This window comes from Callithrix jacchus, chromosome 2 (assembly GCF_049354715.1).
Source record: "Callithrix jacchus isolate 240 chromosome 2, calJac240_pri, whole genome shotgun sequence".
NCBI classification, from domain to species: Eukaryota; Metazoa; Chordata; class Mammalia; order Primates; family Cebidae; genus Callithrix; species Callithrix jacchus.
The window spans coordinates 21,513,953-21,527,198 of NC_133503.1; the positions used below are offsets into that span (position 1 = coordinate 21,513,953).

General features: G+C 43.1%; 1 protein-coding gene and 1 long non-coding RNA gene across 22 annotated transcripts in view; one reads left to right on the plus strand and one right to left on the minus strand.

Moving 5' to 3' along the window:
- LOC118150066 (uncharacterized) overlaps positions 1 to 13,246 on the plus strand; it is a 153,362-nt gene that overhangs the window by 104,714 nt on the left and 35,402 nt on the right. The gene's annotated exons all lie outside the window — the stretch shown is intronic.
- The window catches only part of EBF1 (EBF transcription factor 1), a 413,030-nt gene continuing 400,300 nt past the window's right edge, over positions 517 to 13,246 (minus strand). For 6 of the 11 annotated variants that reach the window (XM_008984138.5, XM_008984128.5, XM_002744106.7 and 3 more), the window contains exons 15-16: positions 12,703 to 12,897; positions 517 to 3,698 (exon numbers count right to left, since the gene is read on the minus strand). In XM_008984138.5, coding sequence (XP_008982386.1) covers positions 3,667 to 3,698; positions 12,703 to 12,897 — 227 coding nt within the window. In that variant the 3' untranslated portion in view covers positions 517 to 3,666. Of the gene's footprint in view, positions 3,699 to 12,301; positions 12,371 to 12,702; positions 12,898 to 13,246 lie in introns of all 11 variants that reach the window. The other 5 variants (XM_035283569.3, XM_035283562.3, XM_035283558.3 and 2 more) reach the window with 1 other exon arrangement.

The window sequence follows — 13,246 nt, forward strand, 5'->3', positions numbered from 1 at the left end:
CTTATTCATGTGGGGTTAAAAAATATTGATCACAGAAGGCTAAGTTCACACATGCCTCCTCATCAATGAGCCAGGGCACCTAATTAGTTGACCAGAAGGCTCGCAGGGATTAATTAGCAGCTGTGTGTGAAGAGCTTGGTTCAGACTTGTAGCACGAAGGATGGGGGTTCTAGAATGGCCACTTCCTGGATTCACAATTCAGTCACGCAGGAGGATCTCAGCGCTTGGCTGCTGAAGTTGTTGGGGGCTCTTGGCTCCTCTGTGGACCACTGTGAGCATGTGCACGTCCAGCTAGCGCCAGCAGAGGGCAGCAGTACGCTGCATGTGTTCAATTTGCATCCTAGATTAGCAAATCCCCAAGGACCTGCAGAGAAAGAGGGTGTCCCAGGGCTACCCTAATTCCTTTTCACTGGGTGTCGACACTGATCTGAGTCATTGCAAACACAGATCTTTTATGTTTTGTTGGACTTTGGCTCATCTGAAATAGAGAAATGAATACACGACTAGGAGCTGCCATCACAGACAGGAAGTAACTTTAATTAAATATTGTGAAAGTTGAAAAGTTTTTACAGCTTGAATTTTTGCAAAAAAAAAAAAATTATAACAATCTCTACAGTAGTTAGGTTCTCTAACAATTGAACTGTACAGTGTGTGTCTATTCAAAAAGTTTTGATAAGAAGGTGAAAGGTTAGTAGATTTAGAGATGACTTCATTTAAGCTGCATCCTAGTACAATGTGAGGCCAGGGCACGTTATGCAATCCAGTCATCCAGAAGCTGTATTTTTCCCCCAACACTGAAATCTTAATTTAATTCTCCATTTCATTTTCTTCTTAAAGCCATATTCTGTATTTAGGGGAACATCTTTTATTTGTAAAACTTTTGTGGAGAAGAAAGAGGATCAGAGGGCCAGAATGTCTTTTCATCTAATCAATAGAAATAGAAGCAACAAAACACAAATTATACACATTTTAAAGGCTCTTTGGACTTTCAAGAAAAGTTCTAACCACTGCACATGGCTGACAGATGGGTAGCGTCTGTTGTCAAGGTCTAAGCCGGGCACCTTCCCGGCTGACCGTGCATTCCTTCACAAACAGTTAAGGGGCTCACCAGACAAAATATGGCTTTAACTTGTGTACATCTTCAGGCCAGCGCTTACTGCGCGAATTCAGACAACCTTTGTGAGTACCGAGAGGCAATGCGTCCACCTTGCTTACATTTTCCAGTTTTTTATTATTATTAGTCATCATTATTATTTCTCACCATGAAAAATCAGCTTTCTTCCCTCCCTTGCCCTCCCACAACTCCCCTCCCCCACCCACCCAACCCATAAAAATCGCACTCTTGACAGTCTAGTGAAAACCATTGCAAAATCCATATGGGGGCATGCATGGTTGCAGCATTGTTGTAAATGATTTCTTGCTCTACTAGAAAAAGTTACATTGTCTTAAGGTAACAAAACAGTTCTTTTGTGCTTTTCGATTTCTTTGTTTTTTTTTTTTCTTTTTTTTCTTTTTCTTTTTTCTTAGAATGTTAGTGATGACTGACAGTTCTGGTGCACAGTTACAATGTACAAGTGAAATGAATATGATTTGCATTGTTAAGGCATCCAATCTGCTGGTTTATATTTACGTGAAAGACAGAGGAAATATACAAGCAGACTTAAGAAAGAAAGTATGTTCATTGATTTCTATGAAGTTTCTCCCTAGAATTTAATGCACAAAATGCGTCACTCCAAAGGGAGAGATTCCATGCATATTAATAGAGTAAAACAGCATTAGGGTTGTTTTGTAAGCTTCCAAAGCAAAGGATACATTTTTTTTAATCTACAGAACTAAATACTACAAGAATAATATGCTACTATTTTTTTTTGCCATATATTGGAAAAAACTTCTTAACTTACAAATAATACAAAAATAGACAATGACTTTTGGGTGGAAATAAAAAAAAAACTGAAGCATGGTTTATAACAATACTAAAAATAACTATAAATGAAATGTTTAAAAATCACATTGAAACAGCTAATACAAGTGTAGGTGACCAAACAAATATGCACTTTTCACATAGCAAACATACACAATAAAATAAATTGGGAGTGGGAGTAAGAGGAAGGAAAAGCAATGTACAAATTCGAAAGATAAATACATTATTTATATGGATATTTTACAAAATCCCCTTCAAAACAAAAAGCCTTTTAATGAACTTTGCAAGTATGTGCAAGCTAAAGGTAGTGAGCTTTTTTGTTCTTTGCAAAATATGCAGTAAAATCTTTCTGTGATATTGAAAAACTGTCTTAAGACATTAAAATGTATAAATAGAACAACAACTTTGGCAAAAAAAATCACAAAAAAATCTACAGTATTTATAACTACATACAAAAACACAAGAGCAAAGAAACCATATCGGGCAAATGCATCCTCAGAGCTTTGCTGCGTCTTTGCTATTAATTCTTGTTTTTAAGAACACTTCCCAGATAATGAGAGCAACCATTCCCATAGAACAGAAAACCATGTTTTTGGAGTCTCAACCTGCTTTTCCTTTCCCCGTTCCCTTTAACTCTTAATTCCAAAGCACTTAACCTGTTGTTTTAATCTATTATGTTACAAATGGTAAGGGTCGACTGACAGAGGCGGTATCTTGAATCAGAACATTGAAATACCCGCCAGGTTGCTTTTGTCAGCTTTTGGAAGATAGGTATGAAGTCAGCATTTACGGCCAGCAAACTTTAAACTTGCAAATGGGGAAGTGTACGCGAGGTTTTGGCTTTTTAACTGGAGGGCAGAGTGTGGAATTCTGTGCCTGGACCCTGTTCCATGAAGACTCAAAGGAGATTCTCACACAGTATGTGTGCCACCAAAGCTCTCGAGAGGCCATCGGCTTCAGAAGAAACTGACTTACGTAAAAGGAGAGAATGAGATCAGATTTAAATATGCAGTTTTAACAATCTGTCTAGAGGCACTGGATTTTCGAGTAGAGGGAAAAATGTGATCACTTACATCACATTTTAACTTTCCAGGCTGCATTTATTTACACAGTTACTTAAGACAACAATACAAAAGAGATAAATAAGCTTGCACTGCTAAGGGGTGGCATGTTAAGTTAGATACTGAAAATGCACTGTCTGAGCTAACTACCATTTGATATGCTTTAAGGCGCAAAAGCCGACCCTTAGTTTTTCTAAAAAATCTAACTGGCATTCCTATTCTGTCCCATACAAGCTTTTTTTCTTTTTTTCTTTTTTAACTTTTTTGTAAATATCACCACTTCATTCTTCCTTTACACAGCTTTAAAAACATCATAAATTAAAACATGGAGTCTTATTTATAGTGTCCCTTGTATAGAGCTTTACGGTTTATAAAAGACAAATGATTGCAGAATTAAGCTTAAAAAAAAAAAAAAGAAAAAGTGGATTTGCTTTTGTCAATACAGAATAAATATATCCCCCAAATACCTGGGAGGTACAGCTTTAACCAACACCCTGCACTTACAGATCCCTTCCAATTTCAGTATTTGCAAGGTCGGTGATTTTGTTTGTTTAAAAATCTGCAGTTATTGTGATTCCTCTTAAAAAGGCCTGAGTTAAAAGTTCCACTCTGGGACTTGTATCAGATTACTCTCTGTAGCAGAATCCAACCTCTTCATTAATACAATTCTTCAAGGCAATTCTTTCACATGGGGGGAACAATCATGCCAGATATCGCTGTGGAAAGAGAAGACACGAGTCAATGGTTATTTGCATCCAAACCTCTCACTGAGAAAAATAATAGATTAAAAAAAAAACAACACCCACACACAACTACGTTGTTTGAATATTAACCACAAATTTGCTCTCATCTTCTCTCGAATGAGTTTTTGTTATGAAATATACATGTGCTTTATTAAAAATGGTAATGAATCAGCATGTGTATGTGTCTTTAACAGAACAAAATATCCTAAACATCCCTCCAAATCTGATTTCAATTTTAAAGCATAACTGGAAAGTTGCATAGTTTGAATACCACTGGGAAAGTTGCAGCTTCAAACCTTGCAAAAGAGTGAGACGTTTCAATGTGCCACTCTTTTTTCCCCTACCCTTCACATCCAAAATATAAAGAAGTGGTCCATCTGAATTGCGAGAAATTTCTACAAAAAACATGGCTCTCCCTACGCTCTGTATTAGCACAAAAACTGAGCAACCGAGCAGAAATCTTGAGTGCCTTTGCTTAGGTCCGCAAGCTGGGAGAACGCAATGCCAGCTACAGCAGGCCTGCTTCACTGGGAATATAAAGCTGGGAGAAAGCAGAGCTGGGAGGGAAGACAAGTCTGGGTGAAACTGTAGAATGTCTTCCATACCACTGCTCCACTCAAGGTTTCTGGAATGGTCTGATCATATTTCCTAGAAAATTGTAGCCTGGGAAAGCTGGGGTGAGATCCTGGGAAAAAAAGAAGGCTGTTTGAGGTAACCAAAAATTTTTCGAAGCATTCAGAGCAAGAGGTCGCCGACAGTGGCATTTAGAGAACAGGGAATCAGAGAGGCCTGAGTCCCACCTCTGGCTTTTCTGCTGTGAAGCTCAGCTTCTGTAGCTAGAATCACAGTGTTATTGGAGAGGTGAATAAAATGGCATATGTGCTTAGCCCGGGTTCAGCTCCTAGGGAGGACCTGATAGAGGTTAGCTGCTGGGATTTTTAACCCATCACATCTGCTGCTAAACTAGCTGTGTGACCTTGTGTTAATTGCTTAACTTCGCTGTGCTGTATTTGCTCTTACGTCGAATAGGCACCGTCCGGTGTGGCACACTTTGTGTGACTGGTGGGAAGAATTAAAGGGTAACTGTAAGAAAGTTAAAACAGGGTGGCAACTTTGAAAGATGGCAGGGTGAGAGAGAAGCTGACATTAGGAGCAAGGGGCAGCCATCTTTGGTGATGGCTTTCTTTTTACAGCAAATGTAAAAGTAAATTAATGTTCTTGTCAGTGATGACTGCGTCAAGGAAGTGGCCCTCTTCGTTTACTAATGATTGTATCTGGAAGAATGTGCCTTTTTTGCTTAAAAAAAAAAAAGGCAAATCCTGTACCACAAATCCTGCAAGTGGACACAGGGCGGCCACAGGGGCTCTTAGCCCTGAGGACCCCAGGTTCCTCCGGCTTTCCCACCTCCACCCCTGACATTTTAGATTCAGTTAAAATGAAAACCAAAAAGTATTTTGCCAAACACTTTTTCCGTTAATTTTTAAACCCATCTGTATTCACAAGGAAATTCAATCCACATGTTTCTGATTCATTTACACGTAAATCATCCAAATGTTGTTTTGCAAGAGCCGTTTTGCAGCCCAAAAGCTCCTGGAGTCCTTTCCGTAAGCCCTCATAAGCCTTTTTTTCTTAGAAACAGGAAGTTGTCTTTTGCCATATGCAGACCAACTTAAACCCCCAAAGATTTGGGATCAGTTAGAAATGCAGTCCCCCTAAGATTCAAGTGAGCCCTAGATTTGACTGAAACCGGGAGCTCAGTATTTCAATCCAAGCCTTAACTGGAGAATTCGAGATGCTATCGCCCAAAGGCAAGGAGGCACAGGGGGTCTTTGCTGTGTGACAGCCCAGCATGGCTCTGCTTCCCCAAGGATCTTTTCATTTGGGCTGGAGGTAGGTCCAGGCACTTTTATTAAAGACAGCGGGAGTTTTAAGCCTGTGGCAAAAGGTGTAAGTCTACTTTTGCTTTCCACCAAAATCTATTCTGTGTGCCTGGCATTAAAGAGCAGTTTCCTATAATACAGTCACACAACCCAGGCAGTATCAGTATGAATCAAAGCAAAGGAAAAAGCTAATTTGGTCGGTTGGTCCAGCCAACATTTATTAGCTGGGCTGTGAAAATATCCCATTTGGATGGCCAGAATAAAAAAATATATAAGCAGGCTTTTGGTACCCAAATAATGCATTCGATCCATTAGATTAAATCTCCACTCAGGGCCACATTCAAAGTTCTAAAGCAAAGTTCATTGATGTGCCAGTTCAGAGCTAACAGCACTTTTTAATTTGGACTCTCAGGGCTGCAAACTCCAGCGCCCCAAGTGCCCAGGCTGCGAACAGGAGTGAGCAAATCCCCTTGGTGGGGAAGTGAGGATGGAGGGGAGGCTGACACGGGCCTGCCTGGGCAGTGACTCGGCTGCCACCGGATGCCACTGGGCAGGAATACCTTGCTCACAGCCACTGGATCCTCTCAACTGTTTCAAGAGAAGCTGGAGATGGGGATTAAAAAAAAAAATGAAATAGCCCAGCTTATACATGCTAGCCGAAAACTGAAATTAAAACTAAATGTATCTACGTGGGGGTCAGGAGGGTAGGTTTGACTCACTCCTACTTTCCTACCTCACCTTCGTCAGCCCACAGACTTCTCTGAGAGTCTAATCAGAGCTATGGAACCTCTTTTCAAGAGTTGTGATGTTTTGGCACATGGTGCTGAGTGTCCTCATGGGAATCTTCATGCACCCCACTTGGGCAAGTTAGCATGCCAGTGGCATTTCTGAAACATTCGAAGGCCCATGTGTCCTACACCCAGAATTTTGCATGTAACATCAAAGGGTAACGGTCCTCTGAATCCCAATCGTGACTTCCTAAATTCCAAGGGCAGAATGCTTGCTGTTGAATAAATGATGGGAAAGGATCCCTGCCTGTGGCCTCTGAGCCTGGACATCTCCAAAGAGGCCCTTCTAACAGAGAAACTCCACTGCACAACGGCCTGAAAATCTTGAGTTTTAGGAGTTGTTTTTATATCTGTGCTGCAATCTGAAGATTAATTATGTGGGTGAGAGGGATGGGTGTCTGGAGCTTGGAATGTTCCAGAAATGCCGTTGGCATGCTGACTTGCCCAAGTGAAGTGCGTAGGGATTCCCATGAGGACACCACACTCTCAGTACCATGTGCCAAAACATCACAAGACCATGGATCTGCCACTTCCCCAGCAGCTAGACGATCATGTTCTCTGATGGAAGCTCGGAAAACTACTGATTTGAGAGGCAATGCATTTTTCATTACAGTTTCCACATTTTTGATAAAAACAGAGACAAAATAGTTCTGCAGAGCTGGGAAAGTTTGGAACGAAAGGGTGGAATGTGGTCTTCCCCAAACCGCCACATGTGTAAGAATTAGGAGCTAATCAGGAACAGGGGGATAAGTGGGTGGGGAGATCTTGCACAGACTGACTATGTGCATGAAGAACATGACAATTCCATAGACTTTGGTCCTGGACTGCATGGATATCTAGGGTTGAGAAGAGCAGGCCTGAGCTTTAGCAAGGTGGGAAAGAAAAAAATCAGTATATGGGTACTATTTTTGTGAAATTACTCTGGCCTTTTGTTTTTAATTTTTTATGCATAGAGTCTCAGGACCTGGCTAGGGTTTAGAATCACTACATCACCGGGGACTCCAATAGCATGTAACAACCTTCTTGGGGATGCCTCTCTCTTGTATAATGAAGTCCTCTGAGGCCTAAATTGTATGAAACCCAAGCTCTAAGCAGCATAAGCTTCAGGAGAAGGGAGAGGACATCTCCGTGGACAAAGACTGAGCAGAGTCGGTGATTCAAGTCTTTGGATCTTGAAAACAGACACACTTAAGTAGTCTGGGACCAGGATTAATGACTTCACCTAGATAAGAGTAGAAAGAGGTGTCTCTACATTTTTATCTTTCAATCCAAAATAGAGTTGCATTTTCCAAAGTTTTTCACATGATGTTAAGTATTCTTCGTATGAAGAAAAGGATTCTGTAGGCAAATAAGTTTGGCAAACAAAATGAAATAATTTTTACTTAACTGCAGGATGCCCCAGAGACTTTAATTGTGGATCTCCAAGATGGTAATCTAGTGAGCACCACTCTCTAAATTTTTTTGACTACCATATTTTTATTTTTTTAATATGACATTTGGTGAGGCTCCAGAAGTTGAGACTAGAGTTGTTTTTGCCAAATAAATAATCAGATATATGGTAACTTTTCAAATGTTTTATCTATCTGGGAGAGGAAGCCAGTTGGAATCATGATAGAATCTGTGAATTAGAGAATATATGTAAGGGAACAGAACTTATGATGGCCAAGTAAAGACCTCGGCACTCAGTCTTACCCCTGCGTCTTGGCACCTGTGTTCCAGGTTGCTGACCCGCTTACTGGTCACCACACGTTATCTGGGACACATCTGCCTCTGCTTCTTGGCTAAGGTTGTCCTCAGCCCTTCTGCTGAATATACCTCTTGCCCCCATGTCCCTGAGCCTGAATCCCAGTTGCTCCTCATGGGGGCAACTGTTCCCTGAACCTGTTCTGACTCCTTCATCTTTTCTTCCTCTATACTTCCACAGCTGGGTGCCCAGCCTCTCCCAGACAGATCTTCCTTATTTACTTTGGTGTCATGTCTCCCTTCATACAGGGAAAGATTTTTAGGTCAGGATTTTGTAGCCCTGCTGGGCCTAACTTAGTAGCTTGAATATAGAAATGTAATATAGCATAGGGGCTTCACATAGTCCAGTCAATCTGTCTGGGCTTAAAGCTCAGGCTTCCTTGCTTGCTAGTTGTATGAAGAGGACAAGGCAACTTAGACTTGGTCTCAGTTTCCACATCCGTATAATGGGGACAATTGACAGGCTACCTTAAGGGTGGCTGGGAGACAGGCTGGGAACAAGCCCTCCCGGTCAGTGGCCGTTTTCACCGTTATCGCCACCATGTGACACTGCAGTGCTTCGTTCTCGGGGAATAAACATGCATGTAGTAACCAGAGGAGACTAAGGAAGTGCTGCTGGGGAAGAGGTCTTTCAGGAGTTGGCTTTAAAAACAGAACCATGTACAGTTAACAGAGTGGAAGTTGGAGGTAAATAGGCCTTTAAAACACTTAAGTGGCCTAAATGTGTCACCTCTAATCTTGTTTACGTGGTCAGTTTGCTTAACCAACTCTTCCTGGTCACTTGCCCTGTCTTAATGATTGCAATTCTGAACTAGGTGGGTCCCGATGAAGTAGGCGCTGCTGTAACATTAAAAAGGAAAAAGGTGGAATAAAACACTTCAGAGATTCTTACACCAATTCTATAACCTGCCTATATCCATTTTTTTTAATGGTAGAAATAGAGTTTGGAAAGTTAAAGATGAAGTATTTCTAAGCCCACCGTCTGAACGTCACCCTTCTCAGGGGAAACCTCTATGGCCCAAGCAAGAGTGCCCTGAAAAAATGGTGCCGCCCACCTAAGGCTGGGTCCTCTTTGCCCTGCTGGAGATTCTGTGCAGAGGTGAAGGGCCGAGGCCCAGAGTGTGGGCCCCACCTGCCAGCGCAGTGCTTGGGGGTGCAGTGGGCAGGAAGAAGAGTTTAAAGTGAGATGTTCCCATTAACTTGACATTAATTTCTCCGATCGGATGTCCATCACTACTGCCATCTCAAAAGTAGGGTATTTGGTATATGACAGTATGGACAAAACAAAAACCATTCTTTTTACTTTTTCTTTTTTATTTTTTTGAGATGAAATCTTGCTCTGTCACCCAGGCTGGAGTGCAGTGCTGCAAACTCAGCTCACTACAACCTCTGTCTCCCAGGTTCAAGCAATCTCCTTCCTCAGCCTCCCGAATAGCTGGGACTATGGGCAAGCGCCACCATGCCCAGCTAATTTTTGTATTAGTAGAGATGAGGTTTCACCATGTTGGCCAGGCTGGTCTCAAACACCTGACCTCAGGTGATACCCCCACCTCGGCCTCCCAAAGTACTAGGACTACAGGCATGAGCCACCACACCCAGCCCATTCTTTTCATAGTTGTTCTTTCATCATGCTCAATAGTCAGGGCATGAGAAAAGTCTCCGTGACACATGTCCAATCAGAAGGAAAGGGCAGTGCCATTCACAACAGTGAATCCAGCACAAGGTGTGTCGCTGAATCAGACCTCAAACCTCCTACTCTGTGGCCCTGTGTTAGGAAAGCTGACACAGAGGCCCAGACTCGGCAGTTATTCAGAGAAGTGGGGACAGTCTGTGTACTTTTGGGATCTGTAATTGGGTAAGAATTCGGTTAGAAAATCCCTGGGAGGACAATGCACAAACTTTGTATGTCCTGTCCTGAAGCCATTTCATCATTACTTAAACATGCACATACCCTCTTCCAGACCCTGGCTTTTAGGTGATCACCAGGTCTCCTAAAACCCAGGAAGTCCTAAGATCTGGGCCCAGCCCCTGTTTCCAACCACCTCCTGCTCCCTCCTAGGACCACAGGGCATGAGAAGACATCAGGCCTCCTGGGAGCTGCCCACTTCTGTCACTTTTGGCCTGTGATAAAGCTACTGACCTTCGAATAGTGGGGGCCTTTTCTTCCCCAGTGCTTCCCCTCAACTGCTGATTCTCATCCCCATCATATCTTGTTTCTGATGTCAAATCTATGTTTAGCAAGGGCTGAGATTGGCAGCTCAAGAATGGTAAATTTCTGCTTTCCATATGTATGATCATTATTTAAACCTATTATATTAGGTTCGCTCAAGCACCATATCTCTAGTTTGCCAGCTGGAGGTGTACTGAGGGTGACAAAGCATTATTTTTAGCTGAAAGAGGATCAGAGTTGCAGGAATAGGTGGCTCTACTTTGTGGGGGTGGGCATTTTCTATCATGAGTAATATTGCCTGACATGGAGTTGCACAGGCAGGTTTTTGCTCCTCTTTCCTCTAAAGAGATGGATTTGCCACTGTATATTAGAGTGGGGAAGAGTGGAGTTCTCTGTGGGGCACTGAGTCTGGCTGTGCTGGGCAGATTTGCTAGCAGGGTTCTGAGGAGTGTTTTGTAGGGTCCTTCTAGAGGAAGAAAGACAAAGTGATTGGGCGCTCAGGCTCTGGGATCACATGGCTTGGGTTCCATTTTGGCTATACTTTTTTTTTGAGATGGAGTTTCATTCTCTCACCTGGGCTAGAGTGCAGTGGCATGATCTCATCTCACTGCAACCTTATTTCCCAGTTTCAAGTGATTCTCCTGCCTCAGCCTCCTGAGTAGCTGGGATTATAGGCACCCACCACCATACCCAGCTACTTTTTTTTGTATTTTTAGTAGAGATTGGCTTTCACCATGTTGGTCAGGCTGGTCTTGAACTCCTTACCTCATGATTCATCTGCTTCAGACTCCCAAAGTGTTGGGATTACAGGTATGAGCCACCGTGCTCCACCATGGCTGCACTGTTTACTAACCATGTGACCTGAATCAAATTGAGCCTCAAGTTTCCCATCTGTACAGTGGGACTAGTACTGACATCACGGGGTCTTCAGGAGAATTACTACATGCTTACCACAATGTAAACCATCCAGCACAGAGTGTGTGTAGTTAAGTGTAAATAGGCATGTACTTGTACATAAGAAACAGGGCTGAGACATCTCAGAAATGTGCACTGCCATCCTCACCCCTCCCTGACCTCCAGGCTGATCTCCATCAGTGAGATGCCAACCCCGAAGGGAAGGCACTGTGGGAACCTTTGTATGGCTGGGCTTAAGGGCACAGACCCTGATAGGGCTTACATTCATCTCCACCATTTATGGACTATGTTTGTGGTCAGGTATTTACCCTCCTTAAGCTTCCATTTTATTATCATCTGTACAATGAAGACCAGAATAGCCCTCATATATGAGGAAGATGTAAGGATTAAATCATATAAAGTCTGCTCCGTGCATAGAACAGCTCCAGGTGTACTGTTCAGTGCTCAGTAAATGGTGGTTGGTTAGTTTATTATTCTTATTTCCCTACCAGCTGCCTCAGGAATCCTGGCTGTGTCTCTTTTACCCACTCTGAATAATAAAGTATTTAGGAGATTAATGTTTGAGTCTGAGTTTGAAGCCAGCTTCTGCCATGTATCAGCTGTTAAAAGTCAGGCAATTTCATAACCTCTCTAACCTTTAGTTTTCTTATCTGTTAAGTAGGGGTTATGAGTACCTACCACAGAATCCTGCTGAGGGCAATGAATGAAGTTGTGCAGGTCTCAACATAGGACACACAACACAGTGCTGAGTTCATAAGAAAAATGTAAGAAATAGTATGCTGAGTTTTTAAAAATGGGTAACTTTTATACTTAATGAATGAAAATGTCATCTCAGCTCTTAGCAACTATTTTATTTACCATATTCCATGGTGGGAAAATGGTTGAACAATTTTGATATGAACCAGAATAGTCTAGTGGTGGTCTGCCATTTCTTAATCCCAGTAGGAAGTCTTTGGCTTTTGGTCTATGATGCTCTAAATCAGGGCTCTGATCAGGTTATGGCTCACCCCCACCCTCTTATCAGCCCCACACACGTTCACTCTGACACAGGCAACAGGAAGGGAAGGTTGAGTGACCTACTTCAGGAGAAGGCCAGTCCCGGGAGAGACCCTGCACTGGAGAACTTGCTAGAGTCCACAAAAGACTGATCTGATAATGGCGACAATACGGAGTGAGAGAGGAGAAAAGAGAAATGATGCTGTTAGTCAGTAGAAACCGTATTCCCAAGCAAATCCCGGGCCTGAGCAGAATTGCTGGAGTTGGAAAGAGGACTTCTTGAGCACTCCAGCAGAGGAGAGATGAGTAGGGCTAAGGGCCAGGTCTGAGGAGAGTAAACACAAAGAAACAAAAGAGATGAGGGCAGAGAGAAGCAAGCAGGCCTGAGGCTGATCCCCTCAGCAACGGTGATGCATCTGCTTCAGGCTCTGGGAGGGTGAAGTCAGGGAACTGGATCTGGATTGGTAGGTGGGGCCTGGGCTTACCTTGCAGGCTGTTCCCGTTGGTGCTGGTGCAGGTGGGAGGGGGGGAGGTCTGGGGTCTGACGACTGGTGCGAAAGCACTCTTCTGTTTCACGGCTGAGACCATGTTGGCTGGTGAGAAGGAAAAGATGCCCGAGGAGCTGCTGCAGTTGGAGGGGAGGCTTGTGGAGGAGGCCATGGTGGGGCTGGATGGCACTACTGAAAGGGGCAATGGGAAAGGAAAGATCAGGGACGCTCATGGCATCCTGAAGCAAAGAAGCTCAGATCCAACCCTCACCTAGCCACCTTGCTCTGCCCTGCTCAGATGATGCTTCTAGCACGAATCTTCCAGTACAAACCTTCCCTGAACCCTCAGGCTCTTGTCCACTTTCATTATACAGAACTTAGCATGTGCTGCTACCTTTCATTGATGGGGATCTTTTATATGTTTATTGTGGGGCTACTGGGGGGTCATCAGCAGCAATTGCCATTAAGGGACAATAACCCCTGGTCAATCAGCCCAAGGCACTAACCAGTCCAAGCGCACTGAGTGCCTTTATGGGGCAGA